The sequence below is a fragment of the Dendropsophus ebraccatus genome, chromosome 3, assembly GCF_027789765.1.
Source record: "Dendropsophus ebraccatus isolate aDenEbr1 chromosome 3, aDenEbr1.pat, whole genome shotgun sequence".
NCBI classification, from domain to species: domain Eukaryota; kingdom Metazoa; phylum Chordata; class Amphibia; order Anura; family Hylidae; genus Dendropsophus; species Dendropsophus ebraccatus.
The window spans coordinates 138,456,884-138,482,909 of NC_091456.1; the positions used below are offsets into that span (position 1 = coordinate 138,456,884).

Sequence of the window (26,026 nt, forward strand, 5' to 3'; positions counted from 1 at the left end):
CAATGGAAGTCACAACTTCAGGAACATAGATAGGTGACAATACCCTATGAGAGAAGGGGTGCCAAACTTGTTGCCCTTCAGCTGTTAAAAAACTACAATTCCCATCAACGCTTTACCTGTCCAGGCAGGATGAGAGCTGTACTGAAGGGCTGCAGTTTGCCACCTCTGAATATATATATATATATATATATATATATATATATATATATATATTCAGAGGTGGCAAACTGCAGCCCTTCAGTACAGCTCTCATCCTGCCTGTATGTATATATATATATATATATATATATATATATATTTACACTCTGGAGCACAGCAGCACCCATCAGCTTCCCTCCTTCGATATAACGGTGCGCACAAAATCTAAACCCGCGATGTTTCCGCTGTTTATGGACCTTCTCCATTACTAGCCTAGTAACCAAACACATTGAACCTGTTTTGCTGTAAAACTACAGCTCCCAGCATGCCCTGCTTGTGGAACCAGTGTGCGGCATCCGTTACACCGCAGTACGAGCCACCCCGCCGCCCCTCTATGGCCGGTCTCCCACCTCACCCTCACGAGCCGTATTACTCCGGCTTTCCCGCCAGCTGAGCGACCGTCATGACGTCACTTCCTGTGCGGGGGCCGCCGGGAAGCCGAGTCGCCCGCCCTCTCCCCACAGCCATCCGCAGACGCTAGGAGGAGGCCGCGGACAGCCAGTCTGACTAGTGCCGGTAAGTATAGGGATAGCGATCCTCGGGGAAGCTTCCGCTGGTTACGGTAGTCGCTCCCCTCTCACCAGACGAGCCGGAGCCAAAACCGCAGCGTGTGAGGGGGAGATTTTAATGCGCGTTTTGATGACGTAATAACGACTGGCGCCGACATTATCGAAGTTGGAGCGGTCGGACGTACTGAGTGACTGGTTATTAAAGGCTTCATGTCACTGACCTAAGCGGCGTGTGGTGGGGATGGAAGAAACGTACGTGAGAGGTGAGCCGCAGGTGTCCCCAGCTGGATTTGGGGGCCCAGGAGGAGGGCGGTAAAACTAGGCCTTCCGGTGCCTAGAGCGTAGCCGTGATTGGTTGAAAGCGTATCTAAATGTCCGACAGGCAGCCAATAGGAAGCGAGAAGGGCGGGGTGTTCGGCGTCACGTGGGAGAATGACATGTGACAGTATGGATGCGTGGGACTGTGTGTACAGTAAAGGAGAGGGCTGTGATGCTGCTGCTGCGGGGTCACTATGGAAATCATTACGTCACTGCTTTCATTATTCATATGAAATCTGGTTTCTCTGGGCAACTAAACCATTGTTCATATATGGTTATCCATAAGTATGGGGGCACCTAATCCTCCGGGTGAATGGACTGGCAGAGCTGACTACCAAGCTGCAGTACCACCTTGTTCTCCCATGCTATTTGTACAGATGCCTGTATGTCATATAGATCAATATCATGGTCATGTAAAAAAAAAAAAAATACATTTGTATTTATAATTATTCTTTTAACCCCCTTTGGTGACAAATTCAGGTCTAAAATATGATTAAATACAATGTAATGATTTCTTGATTATGAAAATAAAGCTGTCACATAAGCCATAGCTGTGAAGCTGCTGACACCGTGCTTTATTTTGTAGGTCCAAAACATCAATGACTGCTTTAGTTTGGCGTGGCCAGGGCATTACAGTGCTCTCAGCTGCATTACCTCCCCTGTCTCCATGTCCTCCCTGTCTGTCCAGCTGAAATCCCGACCAGGTGATTTCCCAAATGAATGGCGCATGCACAGACCCATATAATAGAGTTGCATGGTTTTTCCCCTTTAAAGGGGAAATATGAAAGATGAATCTAACTTGCCGGGATGCTGAGGCGGAAGGTTTGTGTCTTACCTTCCTCCTCGGTGCTGATCCTGCGCTGTTAGGGTGCGTGCACACTACGGAACCTGTGTGTAAGACCCAATGCGGATTCTGTTGCTCGTACCCGCACGCGGCGGCGCGCATCTCCACCAGTGCCATAGACATTATTCTATGCACGGGCGGAATCCGGCCGTGCATAGAATTGAGTTTATGGCATGGGTGGAGATGCACGCCACCGCATGCAGGTACGAGCAACAGAATCCGCCACGGGTCATATGCGCGGATTCCGTAAGTGTGCACGCACCCTAAGTCAGCATATTCTTCAGTAGGGAGGACCGCTCAATGAAGCGGGTGGGCAGTGCCAAAGAGCGGAGTTTACCCTGACTAAGACACATACCTTCCTCCTCAGTGTCCCGGCGTCTATAGGGGCTGTCGCTGATAGAGGGTGCAGATCCCCTTAAAGTTCCCCTTATAAAGGGTGACAGATGGAGGCAACGCCTGTTCACATACCCTGTTTGGACATATGAATATCACAGGGAGATGCCCTACCCACGTGTTGGTAGAAGGCGCTAGGGTGATCATCTACAAAAAAAAAATTTATTTTATTTTTTATAAATTGGGGGGGGGGGGGGGGGTGATGGCAAGCAGCTTTAATTCTTTTCTACATTTTCTGTTTAAAGGGAATCAATCAGCCCAATTGGGCTGATATGGTTCCCTGTACTGCTGTATACAGCTCCTGCAGCAGCCGCAGCACATACAGGTCATGGCTGCAGCAGGAGCTGTATACCCAGAAAAAAGCACTTTAATCCCCCGGGTGCGTGACAGGCAGCGGTGGGGAAGTAGTCATCTGGGCGGCTCCCTGCCCCTGTCTACTCACCGCTCTCTGCCTGTCAGCAGAATGGTTGACAGGCAGAGAGGCCAGTAAGGGTGCCTTTACACAGAGATTTATCTGACAGATTTTTGAAGCCAAAGCCAGGAATGGATTTGAAAAGTGGAGAAATCTCAATCTCTGTTTATAGTCTGTTCCTGGCTTAAAAATCTGTCAGATAAATCTCTGTGTAAAGGCACCCTAAGGGACCTCTCTGCCTGTCATTCATCCCCTTGGAGCGCGGTGACTAGACACGGGCGGGGAGCCGCCCAGATGACCACCTCCCCGCCTCTGCCTGTCACGCGCCCGGGGGATTAAAGTGCTTTTTTTTCTGGTATACAGCTCCTGCTGCAGCCACGGCTGGTATGTGCCGCGGCTGCTGCAAGAGCTGTATACAGCGGTTCAGGGAACCATATGAGCCCAATTGCTCTGAATGGTTCCCTTTAAACAGAAAATGTAGATCTGTAAATGTAAAATTCTCATTATTCTGTGTGCAGTATTTGGATATTACATGTTACTTGCCTCTGTTTCAGACTAGCTGTTCAGGCATGGAAGCTGAGGAGACGATGGGCTGCATTCAGGAATTCCCAGACCACTATAAAGTGATGATGGACAGGTTGAATGAGCAGCGGGAACTAGACCAGTTTACAGACATTACCCTGATTGTGGATGGTAAGTGTCTCAGGTTATGTCACACATTCTAATATTCATAAATATAGAGAGAGTAACAGCCACCGGCACTATCCTAGGGGGTTTCACTAGAGCGGGGGATATGAATGCAGCCAGTATGGTCGCACAGTATATAAGCGATAACTGGTTGGTTCTCACTTTTCCAGAGTGTAAGAGGCAAACATAACAGTCAAGGATTGTAGAGATGAAAAGGCCACTTACCACAAAGTGTGATCTTCTTTATTCAAGTCGTATATTAAAAAACACAGGACATACTGGGCATTTCAGCAAGACGCCAGACACCTAAATAAAGCAAGGTTACAGCTGGTTCATGTGCATACGCGCTTCTTCAGGCCGCGCTGAAGTCTGAAGAAACGCGCATGAGCATGAACCAGCTGTAACCTTGCTTCATTTAGGTGTCTGGCGTCTTGCTGAAATGCCCAGTATGTCCTGTGTTTTTAATACACTACTTAAATAAAGAAGATCACACTTTGTGGTGTGTGCCCTTTTCATCTCTACAATCCTTGACATTCTAATATTCTGTATAATAATCCAGATTAATACATCTGACAAAAAGTATCTAGAAATAATCTACCATTGCATTAGGCAAGTTTTCCATTTAGGAGTGTGAAAAAGTTAGTTGTCAATCCCTATGCATATATATGAAAGAATTCGTCCTCGTCTAGATCTGTCCCTTGACTACATAAGTGCTATATATGTCCCCGGTACAGACACTGCTTACAAAGGCACAGTCATTGTTGCTTATAGACTGGTTGTGGTAGAAATGGGACAAATAACTGATATCCTCTCAATGTTGTGTTGCCTATTATTAGATGCTCATTATATTTTATAGAAAATCAATGCATTATTCTAATATTACCCTTGCTTTATTTTTAGGCCACCAGTTCAAAGCCCACAAAGCCGTCCTTGCTGCCTGCAGCCATTTTTTCTACAAATTCTTTCAGGATTTTACAGAAGAGCCCTTGGTGGAAATAGAAGGTATTCACTGTATAGTTTAAAAAGGAGTAACTTTATCCTACGATCAACATCCATAGAATAAGTTATACGTGCCTGATCATGGGGTGGGGGCTCCCACTGATTACAAAGAGACCTGTCAATCCTACTAAGATTACAGGACTCATTATTATGATGATGTTCTCATGATTATCAGGGTCCAAGTAGTCAGACTTGTTACCTATCCTGCAGGTAATTTCTGGTTATCTTGGGACGATCCCTTTAACCGGTTGATAACACAGACCTATAGACTGAAAGATAAAACCAGGGAATTTAAGAATTTATTTTTTTAAATTAGTAGTAAAATAAAAGTTATTGAAATTGGGTATTGTTGTAACTGTACTGACTTAAGGAATATAGATAGCATCTCAGTTTACCACAGGGCAAATGGCATAAACATGCTGGTATAACTTTGCTTGCATTGATTGTAGTCTGAGGACTTTTCTTTTCCTTTTCTTGATTTATTTTTTTTGTTCCAAACACAGGTGTGAGTAATGTTGCCTTTCGGCATCTAATAGAGTTCACATACACTGCAAAACTGATGCTACAAGGGGAAGAGGAGGCCAGTGACATATACAAGGCAGCCGAGTATCTCCAGATGCATGAGGCCATCAAAGCACTTGAGTTCAGGTATTAAATGGATATGGATATAAATATATATTTAATATATAAATATCTGCTATTTAATAACAAATAAAGTAACCGCAGTAAATGTTGACAGATCCAGAGAGAATATGTATATAAAGGACAGAATATGTTGCAAATGGTACAATGCAGAAAGTAGACGTGTAATGAAATGAAAACAGCACACTGAGACGATCTCCTGCAGTGAGATGGAAAAGGCAGCAGGCTGGGGAGTGAAGTATACAGCCACATGCTTGTCCTGCCTCTATCTAACAAGCGCTGTAGATCTGAACATCTAGACCCCAACTAGACATAAATTTTCATGTTATTGTTAGTCAGCCGTATATCACCCATTGTAAACAAGATGTGCAGCTGACAATGGTGAAAAATGAAAGGCAATGTGAGCAATGACTGCCCTGCTTGCAAGATAATTGGACCACGTAAAGGCTCTTTGAATGAGCAGCAGTCTAGATTTGGCCTTTTTTTTCATTAGAGCCAGGAAAGGAGGTGGTTGAACATAACAACATGCACTACTTCCCTGGCTTCAGCGCTGGGGTTTGCTGTCCTCCGTTCTGGTTCCCGGTCCCACCTCGACTGTTGACTGGCTGAGTGGGCCTGACTTCACGACCCGGGTCCCCGCTCATACTGGGAAACGGCCGGGGGACCAGGAACCAGAGCGAAGGAAAGCAGATCCCATCGCTTGATCTGGCGGTAGGTTCATGTTATGTTCAGGCACCTCCTCCCCAGCTCTTTTGAAGAAAAAAAAAAAAAAAGTGTGACCCCGGAATTCTCCTTTTAAGAGGCACTGTGGCCAAATCAACAGGTTGTGATCATAATCAGCTTTGCAATAAACCATTTTAAATTAACATTATACATATTGCCACTAGGTGTCTCCCTTCACTGCACATGTGTACAGCTGCTGCGTGTTCACATTCAGTAGCAGAAAATCCTGGGGGTGCTCGGATTGTATGGTCAGCTCTCCTGTCACACAGCACCAAAACCTCTGTAACGACACAGTGACATTATACTGACTGAGTTATTACATAACAAAAAGCATTGTCTCCTGGTAAGCGCATGCATAGATAATAGAATTAGCAAAGGTCAATAATATAATTTGCCTAATTAGTTAATTGACCTCAGTTGATATACAACCTGCATGATGAACAGGTGTCCTTTCCTTGTGTGAGCGAGCAAAAGACTGGGATTTCCTGTGTTTCAAAAAGAGACCATAGATCAAATATTGTCATGGACCAAAGTTTGGCTATATGTATAATGTGGATTTAAACGTAGAATACCGAAGCAAGTATATAAAAACTAAGCAAAACTGCTTGTGATCACAACCCCTGTTGATTTCTTTATAAAATAAAAATAAATAGCGACAGGTATGCTTTAAAGTGACACTGTTACCCCCTTTTTGCATTCTGACTTCTCTACACAGGTGTAAAGGGAAAATGTTGCAGTTTTTATACCTTATTTTCTATCATACGTCATGGTGCTTGTTCCAGTAAAAAGTGATCTTTTATCAACTGCTGATTGTGCTACCTGAGCCGGGCTTCACGGCTGCAGCATCACTTAGCCCTGCCCCCATCGCTCCTGTAGGGCACGCCGCTCTGAGACATCACCAACGCATAGACCACGCCCCCCTCAGCGGCCATTGGTATGGACTGACCTAGAGCAGGTCGGGCCTAGACCTTTAGGCCGGCTTGTTCCAATGCCCATCGAGGGAGTGGGGCCTATGTGCCGATGATGTTGCAGATAGCACAATCCACAGATGATAAAAGATCACTTTTTACTGAAACAAGCACCATGACGTATGATATAAAATAATGTATGAAAACTGCTAAGTTTACCCATTACACCTTTGTAGAGAAGTCATGCAAAAAGAGGGTGTAGAAATATGTAGAAGACGGCACTTCCGCGGCGGTGGTACTCAAGGTGCAAAAATAGGGTCTAACATATTAACATATGTCTGCTGGATCCACTTCTGGCTTTGGGCCAAAAAGTGCCGTGGCAGTTTAAAAAAAAAAAAAACTATGCTGCCACGTGACACCAGCCTTGGAGTTTTATTTATATGTAATTGGACTATATTAGGATCCGGGCACAATTTTTACAAGCCTGTAGCCGTGTGATGTTTTAGCAGACCATTTGTGTTGAAACTGCTAAATCCTGAAATGCCCTGGTGTGCCAGCCCCCGTGGTGTGAATGCACCCTTAGTTGTATTTTCACTTGAAAAGTTATCCCTCCATCCACAGAATAGGGGATAACTTGTAGATCGGTTGGAATCAACTGCAGAAAACCCTTCCAGTGCCCACAATGGAGTAAAACCGCATCGTAGAATGAACAGAACAGGTCACGCACTCACAGCCACTAGTCCAGTCATCTGCTGTGGCCTTTTCGACCATTGCCAAATGCAGCAGCTCTTGCAGGGCTGTCCCAGCAGTCAGAGCCCACCATCTGCAAGTTATCCGCTATCTTGTGGTTAGGGGATAACTTAAGTGAGTACATTAAGTAGATGTCCTGGTTTAGAGGGCTGGCCCATAACATATCCTCTAAATAAATGGTACATACACTTAAAAGCCTGAAATATGCCAGAATGTAAGACTTTTAAAGGGATATGATGGTTCCAGTTAGAGGGTTTTTCATAGTACAATGAAAACTTGTATACGTTATTGTACTTTCTCAATCAAGTGCTCAGAATATCCAAGATCTCTGGTTGCAGGAATAACTCTTATTCCCTGAATCGAGAATACCCCTTTTATCCAGGCCTAGAAAAACATTGTGACTTTCTTTCAAAAAGAGCACCTCTCCTGTCCTCAGTTTGGGTGTGGGTTTCATTGAAGTGAATGTAGCTGAATTGTAATACCAAACACAACCTGAGGATATTGGGTGGTGCTGTTTTTGCAAGAAAGTAGCTGTGTTTCTCTATAAGTAAGATGTAAAATATGCTGCTTTTTATAGACTCCACAGATATTTAATGAGCTTGTGTGTGTGTGTTTGCTAGGAACAAAGAGACCATAATGATCGAAGAAAAGCCACCAGTAGAAGGATCTATTAAAAAATGGAAGATTTCTGACACAACCAATGTCATCACAGAAACCATGCCAACTTCAGAAGGCGAACCAGTTGAGATTGAAGTTGAAATCACTGAAGGAACAATTGAATTAGAGGAAAACATGGAGACTCTGGAAGCCGTGACGTCACCCGATCAGTCTGTGAAATACATTCAGAGTACAGGCACGTCGGATGACTCTGCCCTAGCACTTCTAGCAGATATTACCAGCAAATACCGCCAAGGCGAAAGAAAAAGGCAGCTGCAAGAAGACAGTGCCAGTGAAAGCGATGCTGCGGGCAAACAGGTAGAAGGCATAGAAATAATGGAAGTTCATCTGTCACATGTCAACAACATGTTCCATTGTCAGAAATGTAATCGTTCATTTAAATTGTTTTACCATTTAAAGGAACACATGAAATCACACTCCGCTGACAATTTTAAGTGTGAAATATGCAATAAAAGCTACGTACGTGAGATTGCGTGGAAGCAACACCTCACCTGTTACCATCTAGAAGAAAGCGGTGCCAACAAGAGGCCGAGACCGGGCAAAAAAATCCATGTTTGTCAATACTGCGATAAACAGTTTGATCACTTTGGACATTTCAAAGAACACTTAAGGAAGCATACAGGTAACATCGCCCATATGTGCACATGCACTAGGCGGGTCAGCAGAGGGCAGCAGCTGCAGCAGAATTGCATAGTCCTGGATGTAACAGCTGCCTCACACAGTGATTTTCTGCTCTCTGTATTGCCAAGAGCTAAAGGCCTGTCAATTTAAAAAAAAAAAAAATTTGCATTGAATATTTTGTATCTGTATTTGTATTTTACAGCAATAATTACCCTTTTTTTTTTACACTAGGGCTCCCTAAAGGCGTTAGAAACCCTACTGTAGAGCTCTATGTACTGATGTTTCCTTCTTTACCGTTACTCTTGGCCCAGTAGATTGTCACAAGACTAGTAGCTTTGAAGACAAAACAGGTTTTAGGAGATTTCTGTGCTATGTATGGCACACAGTTATATCCTTAGTTATAATGTATGGTATTTGTCATGAGAAATTGTAGTCCTAGAGGCCCTGTGTACACAATGATACTCAATGGTATGTTGCATATCTCTGCATCAGAAATCCAGAAGCATACACCTGGCATTCTGAGATTTTTAGACATACATGGATGCTTTTTTCACAAAATAGCTCCCCTCGTCCAGAGTTTGTGTGTGATATTATAGCTTAGCTCCATTGAAGTTAAGCCAAGTTGTAATACCACCTGATAGCTGGAGTGGTGCTGCAATTTGAAGAAAGCAGCTATGTTTTTCTAATGTTCGCTAAAACTTTGCAATAAAAGCACAGAAACATAAGGATCGACACATCAGTATTTCACCAACTTACATTATGTGTGTACACCACTGACAGAGCAGATTAAAATATGTGCTATGGATATTATACCCATGCCTTTTACACATGCTATTATTTCTAAGGCTGGGTTCACATTAGAAAATTTTATTTCATGTATGATATATGGTTCCTGCACTACACAGTGAAGCAGTTTGTCTCTTTTCACTGTGTAGCAGGAGCTTACCCTTCAGGAACCGTGTCCGGCCACTACACGGTGAACGGAGAAAACAGCTTCTGACTGCATTCACTCTAGTGCAGGCACCAAACAGCTGATCACGTCACGTGGTGGTAACCCACTGATCAGTGACTGATGGACTATCTTGATATCACAATATCACCCGTCTATTTCGGATGGTGGGCTTGTCTTTGGAGGGTTGGCTTTAGCCATCTTCTGCTCCCCGATGCTGAAACTCTTTCAGCCCCCTTCCGAGAGTTTGGTGGGCTGGGTCTCGGTCCCAGTTGCGATCTCCATTAGCTGCACAGTATTGAGGCATAATCAGAGACACTGTTCTGCTAATGGATGGGTAAAACTATGCCCGCTTGCAGTGATTGGGAACTTGACCAACGCCTGAACATCTCGGAAGGGATACTTCTGAGGCTTCAAACGGCAGAAGGTAAGTGACAACTCCTTTACGTTCTGCCTTTGACGTGAATATGCTGACCCATTCCACTGCGACCCATTCAACTGCTACTTGTGGCTAGCCATTCACATCAATTTTTGTTCAAGTAAAACTCAGTAGCAGTTTTATGGAAACAATTAATGTTAATTCTTGTTACTTGTTAGTTCACATTGTCCCATTATAAAATTTGTACTTAGAGTTGATTGTAGGAGATTGCTTTTCTTATGACAGAACGTCTTGTAATATTCCTTTTTTTTGGCATCTAGGTGAAAAACCTTTTGAATGTCCAAACTGTCACGAGCATTTCGCTAGGAACAGCACTCTTAAATGTCACTTAACAGCTTGTCAGTATGGTGTTGGTGCAAAGAAGGGAAGAAAGAAATTGTATGAATGTCAGGTAAGTGATCCATACATGTTTTAAAGGGAATCTGTCAGCTGTTTTATGGGCAGCAAAAAACATAAACTGAAATGTTTTTCCAACAGTTTACTCTGGACTGCTTGTGGGGTTTCAGAGTACTCTGCTGCTGCTCCCCATCTAGCTGGACTTGAGTGATGCATCTCTCTCAGCCGTCCCTATAAAGTGACCTTTATAAAGGTCATTGAGCACACCTAGACGACAGTCTTATTTATTTGAATGGGGCAGGTCCAGTCTGTGGTAGCCTATGGTCCATAGTGCTGTAAAGCATATTACTAAATGCAGTTTAACCCCTTAACGACATCGGGCGTACGTATACGCCCCCGCAGGGTGGGCTTTAACGCAAACGGGCGTATACGTACGCCCGATGTTTCCCCGATCGCTGTGTGTTCACACACAGCGGTCGGGGAAGATGGCCTGCTATAATGTATAGCAGGCCATCTCTGCTCGTCGGCACGGGGGTGATTAACCCCTCCCATGCCGACGATCGCTGCTATATGCTGATCTATACAGATCAGCATATAGCAGCTAAATTCAGCTTTCCGGGTCATCGGTGACCCGGAAAGTAATGGCGATTGGTGCTGTCCGAGATAGCACCAATCGCCATTAGTGTCCCCACTAAAGATGGCCACGGTGCCACCCCCACGATCGCCGTGATAGGCCGGCCAGTACCGGCCGGCCCATCACGGCGATCATACTGTAAAAAACAGTTTTGCCGGGTTCTGCTAGGTAGCTGAGAGGTGCAGAACAGGTGTGTGTGTGGTGCAGGTGTACCATACTCACCTGATCTGGCCGTCCGGAGCGAAGATCTTCGGTCCGCGCCGTCCTCGCGTCTTCTTCGCGTCGCTTCCGGGTTCGTTCGTCCAGCGTCGGAAATCTTCGGAAACACTCGGGTCCTCGTGTTCGGCGGGCATCGGTAATCTCCGGCAATCTTCTCTCTACTGCCCCCTAGCGGCTGATCAGTGAATATCATTCACTGATCAGTTGCTTTGGGTTAAAAAGATTTTTTTTTTTTTTCCCAATTTTTTTTTTTTTACTTTTTTTGCGCCCTAACGCCGCTGAGTACTGATCAGCATCGCACGTAAGTGCGCCACTGATCAGCAACTCCTCCTTTTTGGCGTAGGAGTGTTTTTTCCCCCTATATCCTACCGCCACTGTCTGCTGATAAGTGCCGCACATAAGTGTGGCATTTATCAGCAGCTCCTTTCTTGGCGTAGGGATATTATTTTCTTACTGTCAAAAAAACACTACATTACACTACACTACATGAAATAAAGTTTTACAATAAACATTTACATACCCCATATACTAGTCCCCGTATAAAGATGGCCCCCAGGGTGTTTTCGGCGTCGGACGCATATGCTATTATTGCCTCCAACACCGAAACAGCCAGTGAGAATGAATGGCGGGGATCCTTCTTTCCTCCATTCATCATCATCATCATCATCCAGTGACGTGTCTGGGGGTAGCGTAGCGTACGCTGCCCCCCAGACACGTCTTTTCCGCCAGTACCGTCCCAATAAGAGATCACGGTTTGGCGTGAAATTCTACAAACTCTGTGAGAGTACCTCAGGGTAGCTTGCGGCACAATACGAAAATATCAGAAGTAGTAATAAAGCCCTAATATTTAGCAGCCATGGAGCGGACCCAGCGCTTCTGGATATGAAGGACCCTGTACCGCCCCAGGACAACATTTTCCAGGTGACGTCCCCCACACTGGAGAAAGGGAGACCCCAGAAGAAGTGCAGAGTGTGGCGTAACAGGGGGATCAGGAAGGACGCCATTTTCCAGTGTGCCACCTGTCCTGATCACCCCGGCCTCTGCATACTGGATCGCTCCAAGGCGCACCACACGTCATTGGAGTTCTACATTATCTAAATTCTGTCCCTTTTTCCTATTTCAGGGGTCACGTTGGTCCAGGGTTTATTCTGATCGCTATTATGGAGTCGGGAAGGAATTTTTCCCCTGTGATGAGGCTACTGTCGTCTGCCTCACGAGGGTTTTTTGCCTTCCTCTGGATCAACACAGGTTGAATTTGATGGACACCTGTAATTTCCAACCTTATAAACTAATAATTGGCCCAATACCCCCAAATAAATTAGAATTGTCCCTTTTCCCCAGCTAAGTAGGTATGGCCGCCATTCCCATTAGAGGATGCCATGATGCAATTACAAAGCCTCTGTGCGGCCAGGACAGTAGAAACCCCCCACAAGTGACCCCATTCTGGAAACTACACCCCATAAGGAATCTAACAAGGGGGGCAGCGGGGATATGGCCCCCTGGTGACGGCCACATTTGTGGCGTGAAAATAAAAAAAAAATATATATTTTTTTTTTTATTTTCACGGCACATGTTCCACATATGTGCCCATCACCAGTGGGGTCCATATCCTCATTGCACCCCTTGTTGGATTCCTTATGGGGTGAAGTTTCCATAATGGGGTCACTTGTGGGGGGTTTCTCCTGGCAGCACAGGAGCTTTGTAAATGCGACATGGCCTCCATCCTCCATTCCAGCCTCTAAATGGCGCTCTGTCCCTTTGGTGGCTTGCCCTGTGCCCATATGGCACATTATGCCCACATGTGAGGTATTTTCGTACTCAGGGGAAACTACCCTACACGTTTTGTGTTCACTTTCTTTTTTAACCCCTTGTGAAAAAGGAAAAAATCAAGGCTAGACCAACATTTAGTGTAAAAAATGTTTAATTTTTACACCAAATCATTGATCTTGTCTTGATTTTTTCATTTTCACAAGGGGTTAAAAGATAAAAAAAAAAAACACAAAATGTGTAGAGCAATTTCCCCTGATTATAGAAATACCCCACATGTGGACATAAAGCGCCATGTGGGTGCAGGGTAAGCCTCCGAAGGGAAGGAGCGCCATTTGGTTTTTGGAGGCTGGATTTGGCTGGAATGGATTTCGAGGGGCCATGTTGCATTTAAAAGGCCCCTGTGTTGCCAAGACAGTTGAACCCCCCCACAATTGACCCCATTATGGAAACTACACCCCTCAGGGAATGTAACAAGGGGTGTAGTGAGCATATGGACCCCACTGGTGACGGACACAAATGTGGAACAATATGGCGTGAAAATTAAATATTACATTTTTTACACTATAATGTTGGTTTAGCCTTAAATTTTTCATTTTCACAAGGGGTTAAAAGAGAAAAAAAACACACAAAATGTGTAGAGCAATTCCCCCTGAGTCCGTAAATACCCCACATGTGGACATAAAGCGCCGTGTGGGTGCAGGGCAAGCCTCCGAAGGGAAGGACAGCCATTTGAATTTTGGAGGCTAGATTTGGCCAGAATGGATGATGAACGCCATGTCGCATTTACAGAGCCCTCGTGCTGCCAAAACACTGGAAACCCCCCACAAGTGACCCCATTCTGGAAACTACACCCCTCAGGAATCTATCAAGGGGGGCAGCGGGGATATGGACCCCTTGATGACGGGCACATTTGTGCCATGAAAGTGAAAAAATGAAAATTTTCCCTTTCACGTCACATTGTTCCACATTTGTGCCCATCACCAGTGGGGTCCATATGCTCACTGCACCCCTTGTTAGATTCCTTGAAGGGTGTAGTTTCCAGAATGGGGTCACTTGTGGGGGGTTTCCAGTGTCTTGGCAGCACGAGGGCTCTGTAAATGCGACATGACCCTTGAAATCCATTCCAGTAAAATCCAGCTTGCAAAGGCCAATTGGCGCTCTTTCCCTTTGGAGGCTCGTCCCGCTTGGCACTTAATGTCCACATGCGCTACACGTTTGGTGTTTTTTTTTTTCTTTTATCCCCTTGTAAAAATGAAAAATGAAGGCTAGAACAACATTTTAGTGTAAAAAATAGAATTTTTCCTTTTTTACACCACATTGTTCTGAAAATCTGTGAAGCACCTGTGGGGTCCAAATGCTCACCGCACCCCTTGTTACATTCCTTGAGGGGTGTAGTTTTCTAAATGGTGTCCCTTTTAGGGGTGTTTTTTAGGTTTTGGCACCCCAGAGCCTCTGCCAACCTGAAGTGGTACAGTCAAAAATAACCAAATATAACGGAGGCGTTGAAATTCACTGGGCGCTCCCTTATATCTGAGGCTTGTGGTTGCGTCAAATAGCGCAATAGGGCCACATATGGGGTATTTCTATAAACTGCAGAAACGGGGCAATCAATATTGGGGTGCATTTCTCTGCTAATTGGTTTATCATTATGAAAGATATTGGATTACAATAAAATCTCTGCACAGAAAATAAAAATTTTCAAATTTCTTACACACTTAGCTTTTATTTCTGTGACTCCCCTAAAGGGTTAAAACACTTTCTGGGTGTGCTTTTGCAGAGTGTGGGGGGGTGCAGTTTCTGAAATGGGGTGCTTTGTGGGGCTTTCTAACATACAGGCCCCTCAAATACACTTTAAGGCTGGGTTCACACGCTGTAACTGTGCGGCTGTATTTTTTATGCGGCTGTAAATGTGCGGGTGAAACTACTGCCATGGGAAAAAATAGACATGCGGCTCAAAACATACGGTCATTTACTTGGAAATCTGGTTCAACTAAAAATAACAAATAAAATCTTAAGAAAGTGATGCAAACACCTCTGGATGCATCTGGGAAAGCAGGGAAACAGTTTACATGAATTGCTATTACCGGGGTTTGCGATCCTCTGCACTATAGCCGATGTCTCTCATGGTTAATATATTGAATTAATAAAACACATTTTCTTTCTAATAAAGTCCCTTTTATTGTTCAATAATTAAATGTAAACGTCTGGTTTTTTTTTTTTAAATAAATAAATAATTAAAAAAAACCGCATAGGGTCCCCCCTATTTTTATAACCAGCCGGGTTAAAAACCAAACGACAGCAGCCTGGTAACACCAGGGTGGGAAGAGCCATTGGTTTAGGCCCTCCCCAGCCTAAATCTTACCAGCCTGCTGCCGCCCGGTCCAGGAGCGCCAATTTTGACACTCCGGGACCACTGGCACCCGGCTCTTCCCAGTACCCCTGGTGGCATTGGGTACTGGGGTAATAATAGGGGGTTAGTGTTAGCCATTTTATACCGGCTAACACTAGGCCCCGACTTAGTAATGGATTCCGTCTATTAGACGGCTTCCACTACTAAGTCTATAAAGTAAAGAAATAAAGACAAGACACAAGTTTACAAATTTTTTTATTCAAATAAAAACACCCCCACACCCCTCATTGACCTTTTTTATTAAAAAAAACATTAAAAAAACGCTGGTCATCGACGTAGTCCATGGAATCCGACGTAATCCACAGGATACCGATATCTGAAAAACAAAAAGGGAGAAACACACAAAAAACACACAAACAGGAGCACAACACCCATCATTGTGAGCGGTGTTGTGCTCCTTACAGTATGCAGCATCTTTACAGATCACTGCTTACAGTCTGACCCCCAAGGGGTTAAGGGAGGATGTATTGCATCCCCCTTAACCCCCTGAGGGCCAGACTGATGTCAGACTGCACCCATCCCAGCAAGGAAGGGGTTAAGTGACCCCCCTTCCTTGCTGGGAGGGGTGCAGTGCCGGGGAGGGGGTGGGGAGAGCTCTATACTTACCCCGATGTGTCCTCTTCGCTGGTCCGCAGCACAATGAAGTCACTGTACTGCGGACCGGCTCATTATATGTGCGCTCAGCCGAACAGCCAATCAGCTGAGCGCACATATAATTCTAAATGTTTCTTCTAATAATGCTATTGTCACAACATAATTAGAAGAAACATTTGATGTTTTGAGTAAAGTAAAGTGATGATTAGTACAGAATGCTCTATTGCCGGCATATGAATTCACGGCTTATAGAGCTTCCTGTACTAATTAATATTTAATTAAGAAAACACATTTTCGTTGAAATAAATTCAGTTTCGTTGGTCAATAATTTATTTCTAACGAATCCATCATTGTGCAATTCAATATACTGTCAAAAAATAAATATATAGATAAATATACATTTATTTATATATCTATTTTTTTTAACAGTATATTTAATTGCAAAATGATGGATTCGTTAGAAATAAATTATTGATCAACGAAAGTGTCTTAATTACAAAGAAAATGTGTTTGATTAATTTAATATATTAACTATTAGAGGCATCGGCATTCGGCATCATTGCCGGCTATTTTTGAAGTACTCCGTACGGACCGCCTGTCAATCCTCGGCTGCATGTCCAGCCGCAAACAATGGTCTTGTTCATTTTTTACGGGTCCGTTTACGATAGGGCCGTAGATTCATACATAGTGTGCACTGTGCAGCCGTATATCCTATACTTCCAAGCATACACACGAACCACCAAAAATACCGCCGCACAATTACAGCCGCAAATACAGCCGCACTCTTACAACGTGTGAACCGAGCCTAAACCTGAACAGGTCCCTGAAAATATCTGATTTTGAAATTTGACAGAAAATTTCGAAAATTGCTGCTAATGTTTTAAGCTTTCTATTGTCTAAAAAAAATGAAATATAGTTTAATAAATGCCGCCAACATAAAGTAGACATGTTGCTAATGCTATTTAATATATAATTTATGTGGCATAACCATTTTCTGTATAAGCAGAAAGGTTTCAAAGTTTGAAAAATGCATTTTTCACAATTTTTCACGTTATTTTGGTGTTTTTCATAAAGATTCGTTATGAGTATCGACTCCATTTTACCAGAAATGTAAAGTACCATATGTCACGAGAAAACAGTCTCAGAATCAGACGGATAGGTAAAAGCATCCCGAAGTTATTAATGACTAAAGTGACACAGGTCATATTCATAAAATTTGTCTCTGTCCTTAAGGCCATTTCAGGCTCTGTCCTTAAGGGGTTAAGGGGTTATCCAGTGAAAATCTTTTTCTTTCAAATCAACTGGTTTTAGAAAGTTCTATAGATTTGTAATTTTTTCATTAAATATGCTGTGAAACCAGGAAAAAATTATATGCGCAGTGAAATTGAAAAAAACACAATCATCCTATGGAAAAACCTACATGTTATATATGTCCCTCAAGTCGGTATGATTAAAACGATATGGAACTTGCATGACTTTTATATTATTTTAATGGCTTTTAAAAAAAAAATTAAAACCTTTGATAACACTTTTATCCTTTGGTCTATGGGGCTGATTGCTGATTGAGGTGTCATTTTTTGTGCCATTAAGTGTTCTTTCTATCGGTACCTTGATTGCATATAGGCGACTTTTTGATCGCTTTTTATTACAATTTTTCTGGATTTGATGCTACTAAAAATGAACAGTTTTTGCGGTTACGCAATTTACCGTGCAAGATCAGGAATGTGATAAATTAATAGTTCGCGTGATTACGCATGCGGCGATACCAAATATGTTTATTTCTTTCTTTAAATGGGAAAAGGGGGGTGATTCATACTTTTATTAGGGGAGGGGGTTTTGTATTTATAGAAATTTTTTTTTTTTTTCTTCACCGTATTTAGAAGTCCCACTGGGGGACTTCTAATACAACTACACTAATCTCCCATGGAGATCAGTGTAGTTGAATTATACAGCACCAATCCATGAGATCGGTGCTTTATTGCTTTGGCCTGCTGCAGACAGGTATTAGGGTGATAACTTCTTGAAAAGACCTGAGCCATAAATGTACAATTTAAAATCTTTCCTTTGTTATTAGGTCTGTGATAGTGTCTTCAATTGCTGGGACCAGTTTAAAGACCACCTAGTACTTCATACTGGTGAGAAACCCAACCACTGCACACTGTGTGACATGTGGTTTATGCAAGGGAGTGAACTAAGGAAACACCTCCGCGACACTCATAACATCTCGGAGGGAATAGTGACTGAGGTTGTACTTCCGTCTGATCAATCTGAAGCGGAGGCTGTGTCTTCAATGGCATTTGTGGAACAGGTGGAACAAGTCCATGTGGTGCCAGTGGATCAAGTCATTCAAGTTCAAGTTGATCCACCTCAACTAACAGTAGGTCACTTGCACCAAGATCTTCTAGAAGTGAACCAAGTGAAAGGTGCCCATATATTGGATCTACAGACTCAGGTACATATGGGTCACATAGAAGTAGGGCATCTTCAGATAGACCCAGGAACTGAGGTTCACGTCGAGGAAGTACATGTTGAACATGTGGATCAGATACATATGGAAGAGGTGGAGGCACACCTTCTGGATGAGTCTAATATTCAGCATATTGAACAAACTATTGAGGAACAATCCTGCCAAGCAGAAGTGACCGAACTTCATCAAATCGTCCACACGGGGTCTGAGAGCATACAGATACGACAAATGGACATGACACACATAGAAGCTATAGCTGAATAGGACATTGCAGCTTAAGTATAAATCTCAGACGGCTGGTTGTTGAGCAGAGGTTTTTACAGCATTTAATAGAAAATATCCACCATCCACAAATCCTTGAATGCCCTGAGCTATGTTCTTCCATTTGCTCATATAAAAGGGAATGGTTGTGTTATTCATGTGGATATTACTTTGCATTGTAATCATCAGAGATTCCTCACCTGACTCTGTACCTGATTGTTCAGTATTGGTCAGTGATGTATGGCAGTGTATAAATGGCTTAAAGGAAAACTCCAGTCAGTCTGTGTCACGCTCCACCCCTTCTGCTATCTGACAGTCATCAGTAAGCTCTGCCCATGATGAGGAAGGGTCCATTTACACCAAAAGATTATCTGACAGATTATCTGCCAAAAATTTGAAGCCAAAACCAGAAACAGACTATAAACAAAGATCAGGTCATAAAGGAAAGCCTGAGATTTCTTCTCTTTTCAAATCCATTCCTGGCTTTGGCTTCAAATCTTTGGCAGATGATCTGGCAGATAATCTTTCTGTGTAAATGACATAACCCAAGAAAAAAATAAAAAAAATGTTATTTATTGTTAAATATTCAAGCTCTGTTATTATTGGTATCCTGAAAGTAATATTATGTGTTGACTGGAATTATCCTTTAAGATTTTGTGATAGAGTTTTCTTTAGAAACCCAGTGTTATGGTGTGCCTACACGGGGAGATTTATCTGACAGATCTTTGAAGCCCAAAGCAGGCTATAAACAGAACAGTTCATAAAGGAAAGACTGAGATTTCTCCTCTTCTCAAATCCATTCCTGGCTTTGGCTTCTAAAATCTTTCAGATAAATCTCTCTGTGTAAATACACCATAAGGGTGCCTGTAGTGCTAATAAAAAACGGGCATGCCATACAGCCATGTCAGAAGGTGTGATCGGGGTGTGGGTGCTCAGGCTCTCACCAGTTCTTCTAACCAGGAGAAGAGCTTGGCTTAAGCACTTCACTCCCCTAGCTTGTTGCAGGAAGTGAAGTGCTTAGTCGAGTGCTTTCCCCTGCTGTATCAGTAAATAGAATCTGAACATCCAGATCCCAACTGATCAAAACTTTTGACATGTCTCTAGGATGTGTTATTTCTTTTTGTGACCAGTACCTTTTTTAAAAACAAGACAAGGGTTCTTTTCTAACCAGACTACCAACTTGATGCTTCATTCTTCTGTAAGGGGTTTTCTGGTGGAAAAAAAGCTGCGCTGTGTCTGTTTTCTGTCTTTCTGCGCACACTGAAAGACGACAGGTCCCACAGTTCTGCTTTTACCCTTCTGCTAATCACCCATAGCCTCTAAGTGCAGAGACAGGGACTTAGAGCCCTAGAACACCAAACAATTAGCGGCCAATTACCTACCATTCCTGTGCTTCCTCCTATAGATCGTACCATGTAATAGGGCCCTTAGGAGGATGGGTTAGCCAATAAAATCACAGAGTTCTTATCCATTTTGACCCATCACTAGTGAGGTGACGACACACTGCTGAGTGAAGGCGATCTGTGCATCATTTGTAAGGAAAGCCCACTTGTAAGTTTTGTTTGTCTTTTTACATTTTTAAACCAGTAGTCAGTAGAAGTTTTGTTCTCTCTAAAAATCCCTTATTCCCATAGACTTTAAAGAGGATGTACCATGAAGTACATCCTCTTTAATATGAGCCACGGATAGAACGGCGCCGTCACGGGGAAGCCGGTGCCGCGGTCCGTTTTTTAAACCGCGGCCCTGTTCGCATGTACAGAGCCATTCTATCCACCTGTATTGGGCCGGGGCTGAAGCACAGGAAGCAGGCCGGCCCGTCCCCAGTGGGAGGGAATTCCCTCATGTCTATGCCATTGATTCTAAAGGAGCCGTGTCGGAGGGGCGGTGCATTCCTCCCACTGGGGACGGGCCTGCCCTCCTCCTGTGCTTCAGCCCCAGCCCGCTATCCGTAGATAGAACGGCACTGTACACGGGAATCGGGCCGCGGTTCAAGAAAAGGACCGTGGCACCGTTCTATCTGTGGGTCATATTAAAGAGGATGTACCTGATAGTATATGCTCTTTAAACTAAGCAGCAATGCACATACTACTGTCTCTTGATCCAACCGGGAGACATGGTTTTGATAATGGAGGGGAAATGCCCTTAATCTAAAGAGTTGGGTGCATGCAGTTCCATAGCTGGAGGTCTTGTTAAAAAGTAACCCCTTTACATCTGCTTCATGTCCGGAGGTCAACTTGATCCCTTCAGTGGTGCACAATACCTCTGCAATACTACAAGCTCATGAAAATAGAAATGCACGACTAAGTTTACATGATTATACACATATTAAATGCTATTTCTAGTGCATGAAACATTAAAACCAGTGTGGTCTTCTGGGAGCTGAATGGGAGAGCTTCGGTATGTTCTTTGCGTTAGAAGTTTACACCTAAGTTTTCAGGATCTGTTGTAAGCACTGATGTACTAGTTCATCCGCCCTTCTCTGTATATTCTTATGTCTTACATCAGGCCTTTCTTATACAGACAAGCTGTGAAAGGACCAAAGTATTGCTCCTTTCTCTGGTAAGCATTGCAGTATACTGTGAGATCTGTTCTCCTCCATCTGATCTGAGGAATGTACAGTCACAGGTCACAGATGGATAGAAAAAAAAAAAAAAACTTGTTTCACACACTAACCAATCAGATAGTATTTTTTTTCTGGTTCCAGTTAGAAAATTATATACACTGTTAATTTAAAAATACTTTTGACATATGCTAAAGACATGTTAAAAATTTTGATCCGTCAAGGTCTGGATATTCAGACCCCTCATTAATTGTTAGAGTCGGGAGAAGCGTGTGACTGAGCACTTCACTCCAGGCTTGCTGCAGGAGACAGTCTCCATTACAAGTCTACGAAGTCTTTCTCCTTTGGTGAGGTTGATATTGGAGGAAAAGGAGTGAAGTTCTTGGCCGTGCACCACTTCCGTCTCTCTCAGACGATCAATGTGGAGATTTTATTTAAAGTGACAGGGACACTTCAAAGCAGAGCACTGATTGTTTGAGTCATTGTCCCACCTTAACTCCGCACTGGACATGTGGTCCTCGTTCTCAATGCAGTTTATTGCTCCTGGCATTTTATCCTTTTCAGTATGCAGTTAAGATGAAGCGTGCTTACAAAATCACATGCTAAATCTTCCAGTGTTTTTTATTCGGCCTATTGCCTGCAGATGTTCCGATGCATGTGTTGGCACTTTATACAACAGATACTAGCACCCTGTTAATTTCTTCCTGGAAGCTTTTTTATCCTGACTATTTATAGCCTATTCATCCTCCCCTTTCCTTGAATCATGTATGATCTTATTAAGGTATGAAAAGAGACACATCCTGGATAGAAAAAATAAAGTACTATTCATGTAGGAGGGAAAAGAACTATAGCAGTGCTGTCATTGTAGAGATTATAAACAAGGCACACTCTTTTACAAGCCAATTTTACTACAAAGATATGTAAAGAATCTCACAGCGAATGTAATCACACAGGAGTGCACCATTCTGCAAATATGGTGAATATAGATGGCACTTTTGGGGGGTTGGCATTGATTTAGTATGGATATAATTATTGTCTACATGTCATTGACCACATGTTATTACTCCTATTGATTTGGTAAAGAAGGAAAAGAAAACAAGGAGGACTACAGATGTATGGTGGTAGGGACAGGGCTCACAGGGATTACGTGTTGCATTGAAAGACAGTGAAAGTGTTTGCCATAGTGGGATTTTTTCAGGGTAACTTAAAATTGCATAGAGCCATCCATTTTTTTTTTTGTTCATTAAAAGTTTTGTATGCTTTTTGTAAAGCTCCTTATTTCCTGTGGATACTGTGTACAAAAAGAAGAATCAGGCTCCGATTTTGTGGAGACATTTTTCTACAGCAACTTATGTATCTTTGTGTAGTTATGGGACCTTAAAGCCATAACATTTACCAGTGCTAAAGAGTAATGGAGTTGAAAACAGGATTGTAAATATTTGAATCCAAGATAATGGATAATAAAATAATACCATCAAAGGAAAGTCTTGTCATTTATTTAATGGGTCACTCAGACATCAGGTAAAAAATAAACATATCGTATAGCATTGCTTACCTGTCTGCACTTGTTGGGCTTTCATGTGTTACTAGCGTCTTTTCAGTTTTTTCCATGTTCCTGATCTTGCCTGGCTATCTCCCCGAATTCTGACTTTTGTACCGAATTTTTATTGCCAGTTTGTTTGGTTTTGCCTTGCCTCTGACCTTTTGTCTCGGATTTTGCACTTTCAGAAATCACCCGGTTATGCATAGCACTCTCCTTGAAATCTCGAACATCATTGGCTGCAATCCTTTGTGCCCACCGTTAATTGCCTTTTATCAGTGAACAGCACTGGCGCTCATTGATTCCTTGTTCAGCATAGGAGAGCACTATGTACAGAGGCGGATTAACTTTACCATAGGCCCTGGGTTGTTCACCAAGCCTGGGCCCCCAACCCCACTGTAACTATGGTGGCACCAGCGTGATGTTCATAGTACAGGATAGATAATATCATGATGCCCTGATTTGTGCACAACTGATAAAAAAGCTGCAATTTTTGCAAATCATGGCAGAACTGTAGCCAAGAGACAATACACCGCTGAAAGTATAAGTGCCATGGGCCCCCAGAAGCTCAGGGCCCCGGGATACCGCCTGAAAAGAACCTATTATAATCTGCTACTGACTATGCAGTGTTGCCTTTGGTGGTGGTGGTGTTACATTGTGTCTAGTCAATACAGAACTGCCCTACACTGTGTGAATGGTACAGCGACAAGTCCATACTACCCAAATAACAAGAGTCCGTGGAGCCTCAGTTACGAGTCTCAAAACACGGGATAGCCAGATATCTCTAGCCTGTTGCCAACGGGGTGCCTCCATGATGGGGAGAGCACCACACCACCCTGATAAATAGCCCCTTAAGTCCCACTCGGTTGCGAGTATTGGAACATAGACAGGGAAACAACAGGGTGGCCCCTTTTGTCAATGTCTAACTCAAGGTGCGACCTTGAGTTAGACATTGACAAAAGGGGCCACCCTGTTGTTTCCCTGTCTATGTTCCAATACTCGCAACCGAGTGGGACTTAAGGGGCTATTTATCAGGGTGGTGTGGTGCTCTCCCCATCATGGAGGCACCCCGTTGGCAACAGGCTAGAGATATCTGGCTATCCCGTGTTTTGAGACTCGTAACTGAGGCTCCACGGACTCTTGTTTTGCATATTTAAATTTTTGGGGGCATCAGTGGAGACTCTTGATTGAGTACTTCATTGGAATTTTTTTCGCTGTTCTCCTTGAGTTCAGTGATTACTGTGTTTTGTTACCCAAATAACAACATTAATCCAGTCATTGTGCCTCTGCATGAACAACACAGGCCTAATATCATCTTCATTGAGGACAATGCTCCAGCTCAGCAGGGTTACATAATTAGGGAATGGCCCCATCGGTGACAGGTAATATCCCCTCCACATGAATTATCATCCCTGGCTGACATTATGGAGCATGTAGTTTATAGTTACACTTAACTCTTGTTCTATTCTCTCCATCTTCTACTTTCCTTACAATTTGTTTGTCTTTTGGTGCAGATTTCTTTCTCCTCTGAACTAGAAATTCTTATCAGAAAGGAAAACATGTTATTATAAGGATATATAAGGTGACTCTAGCACATAAGGGTTACTGGGTATCATCATTTATTAGAATAATGCTAATATGACAACCTCTAGTCTGACAACTTCTAGTCCTAATCTGGTCACATGATGACCAGGAATATTATTGCAGTAAATTGCCTTCCTCACTGGTCCATATGGGGACCCATAGATCTACTGCCCCAAGTCTTTATGCAGGGTCTTTTCTGAGCAGCTCAATGATGATGTCCTGGGTGTCAGAGGGAGGAGATATGTTATTGAATCCCCAAGTGATGTCATCTTTTAGATAGAAAAGTAAATGTTACAGAAAGTGAATCCACGTCATTAGACTGTGATCTAAAGTAAAGCCTTCAACTTACACAGTAAATTCCTAAACTTCAATCAAACCAATCACCAGGTTTATTACACATATCCTTGATAATTTTATAAACCTTATAATCCTTTTTGTTTTCACCAAAGGGTAGGGATCATAGAATAAACTCATATAGGATTATCTATAGTGACCACCAATCAACTGGTCCTCCGTAGCCTGCTTTAAAAGAGGGTTTCTGAGGCAATATACTAAACAGTGAAGTGCGGATTACCTGGAAATCAATGGATAAAAGAGATAATAATCAATATAAGTTTTATTATATCAATAACACACATTCTTCATAGTGAAATAAAATGGCATCAATTAAATAATAAATTCTCTAATAAGTTCTCTAGACAGGAAAACTGTAGAGAAGGAAAAATAGATGAGAACATGATTCCTATATGGAAAGCAGACCTCTCAATCAGGAAACTCCCAGGCAATGTCCTTCACTTGAGCCCTGTAGATGTTACTTGCTGGTTTTATAAGGCCAAGTTTTGAAAGCCCAAAATCAGTGATCTTAATGTGTCCAGATGGTGACAGGAGGATACTGTAAGAGAAAAGATGGTTCAGCTCCTAATGATAATCCACAGACATTATGATAACAAGCTGTAATAGCCTATCACAGTCACTTACATGTCAGGCTCCAGGTCTATGTGCGCTATTTCATAGTTATACAGATATTCTATAGCTAGGATCGTTTCTGCCATGTGTATATGGGCTGAGATGACAAGCAGACAACCCTTGTTCTTTAGATGGGTCACCAAGTCTCTATAGCAGAAAGCAAATACGACAGGTGAGGGATTTATACAATGTAGAAGACACATAGGGGGAGATTTATCAAACTGGTGCAAAGTAGAATTGTCTTAGTTGCTCCTAGCAACCAGTCAGATTCCACCTTTCATTTTCCAAAGAGTCTGAGGAATGAAAGGTAGAATCTGGTTGCTAGGGGCAACTAAGACAATTCTACTTTACACCTGTTTGATAAATCTCCCCCATACTGTATAATTATAGGCTAAAAGAATAAGCAGGGCGCCATAGGGTAATAACGTAGGTTCAAAGGTACAGGTAAATACAGTTGATATTAGAACTGCTCAGGTGTTGTGCTAAGAACACAACACCTATAAGCGCTATTTGAGAAGGAAAGGTAGCAGCCAGGCTCCAATTGTAGAGACTGAGATCCCAAGCCAGGGGATCAGGGAATGAAGAGTGGTAGGTGAAGTGTCGGATCCACAGTAT

The 26,026-nt window shown here is 43.0% G+C and overlaps 1 protein-coding gene across 4 annotated transcripts; it reads left to right on the plus strand.

Annotated features, from left to right (window-relative positions):
• Positions 1–587: 587 nt before the first annotated feature.
• Positions 588–22,805, plus strand: ZNF131 (zinc finger protein 131). 4 transcript variants are annotated; one of them, XM_069962759.1, is made up of 8 exons: positions 1,204–1,408; positions 3,229–3,367; positions 4,262–4,363; positions 4,864–5,008; positions 8,004–8,358; positions 8,461–8,683; positions 10,331–10,461; positions 18,108–22,805. In XM_069962759.1, exons 1-8 carry the CDS (start codon positions 1,313–1,315, stop codon positions 18,762–18,764), a joined length of 1,848 nt encoding a protein of 615 aa, XP_069818860.1. In that variant the 5' UTR covers positions 1,204–1,312; the 3' UTR covers positions 18,765–22,805. The 4 variants fall into 4 exon arrangements, with proteins under 4 accessions (XP_069818861.1, XP_069818860.1, XP_069818863.1 ...); XM_069962760.1 differs by lacking the exon at positions 1,204–1,408 and adding an exon at positions 588–714 and having other exon boundaries at positions 8,004–8,683; XM_069962762.1 differs by having other exon boundaries at positions 1,314–1,408; positions 8,004–8,683.
• Positions 22,806–26,026: the final 3,221 nt, after the last annotated feature.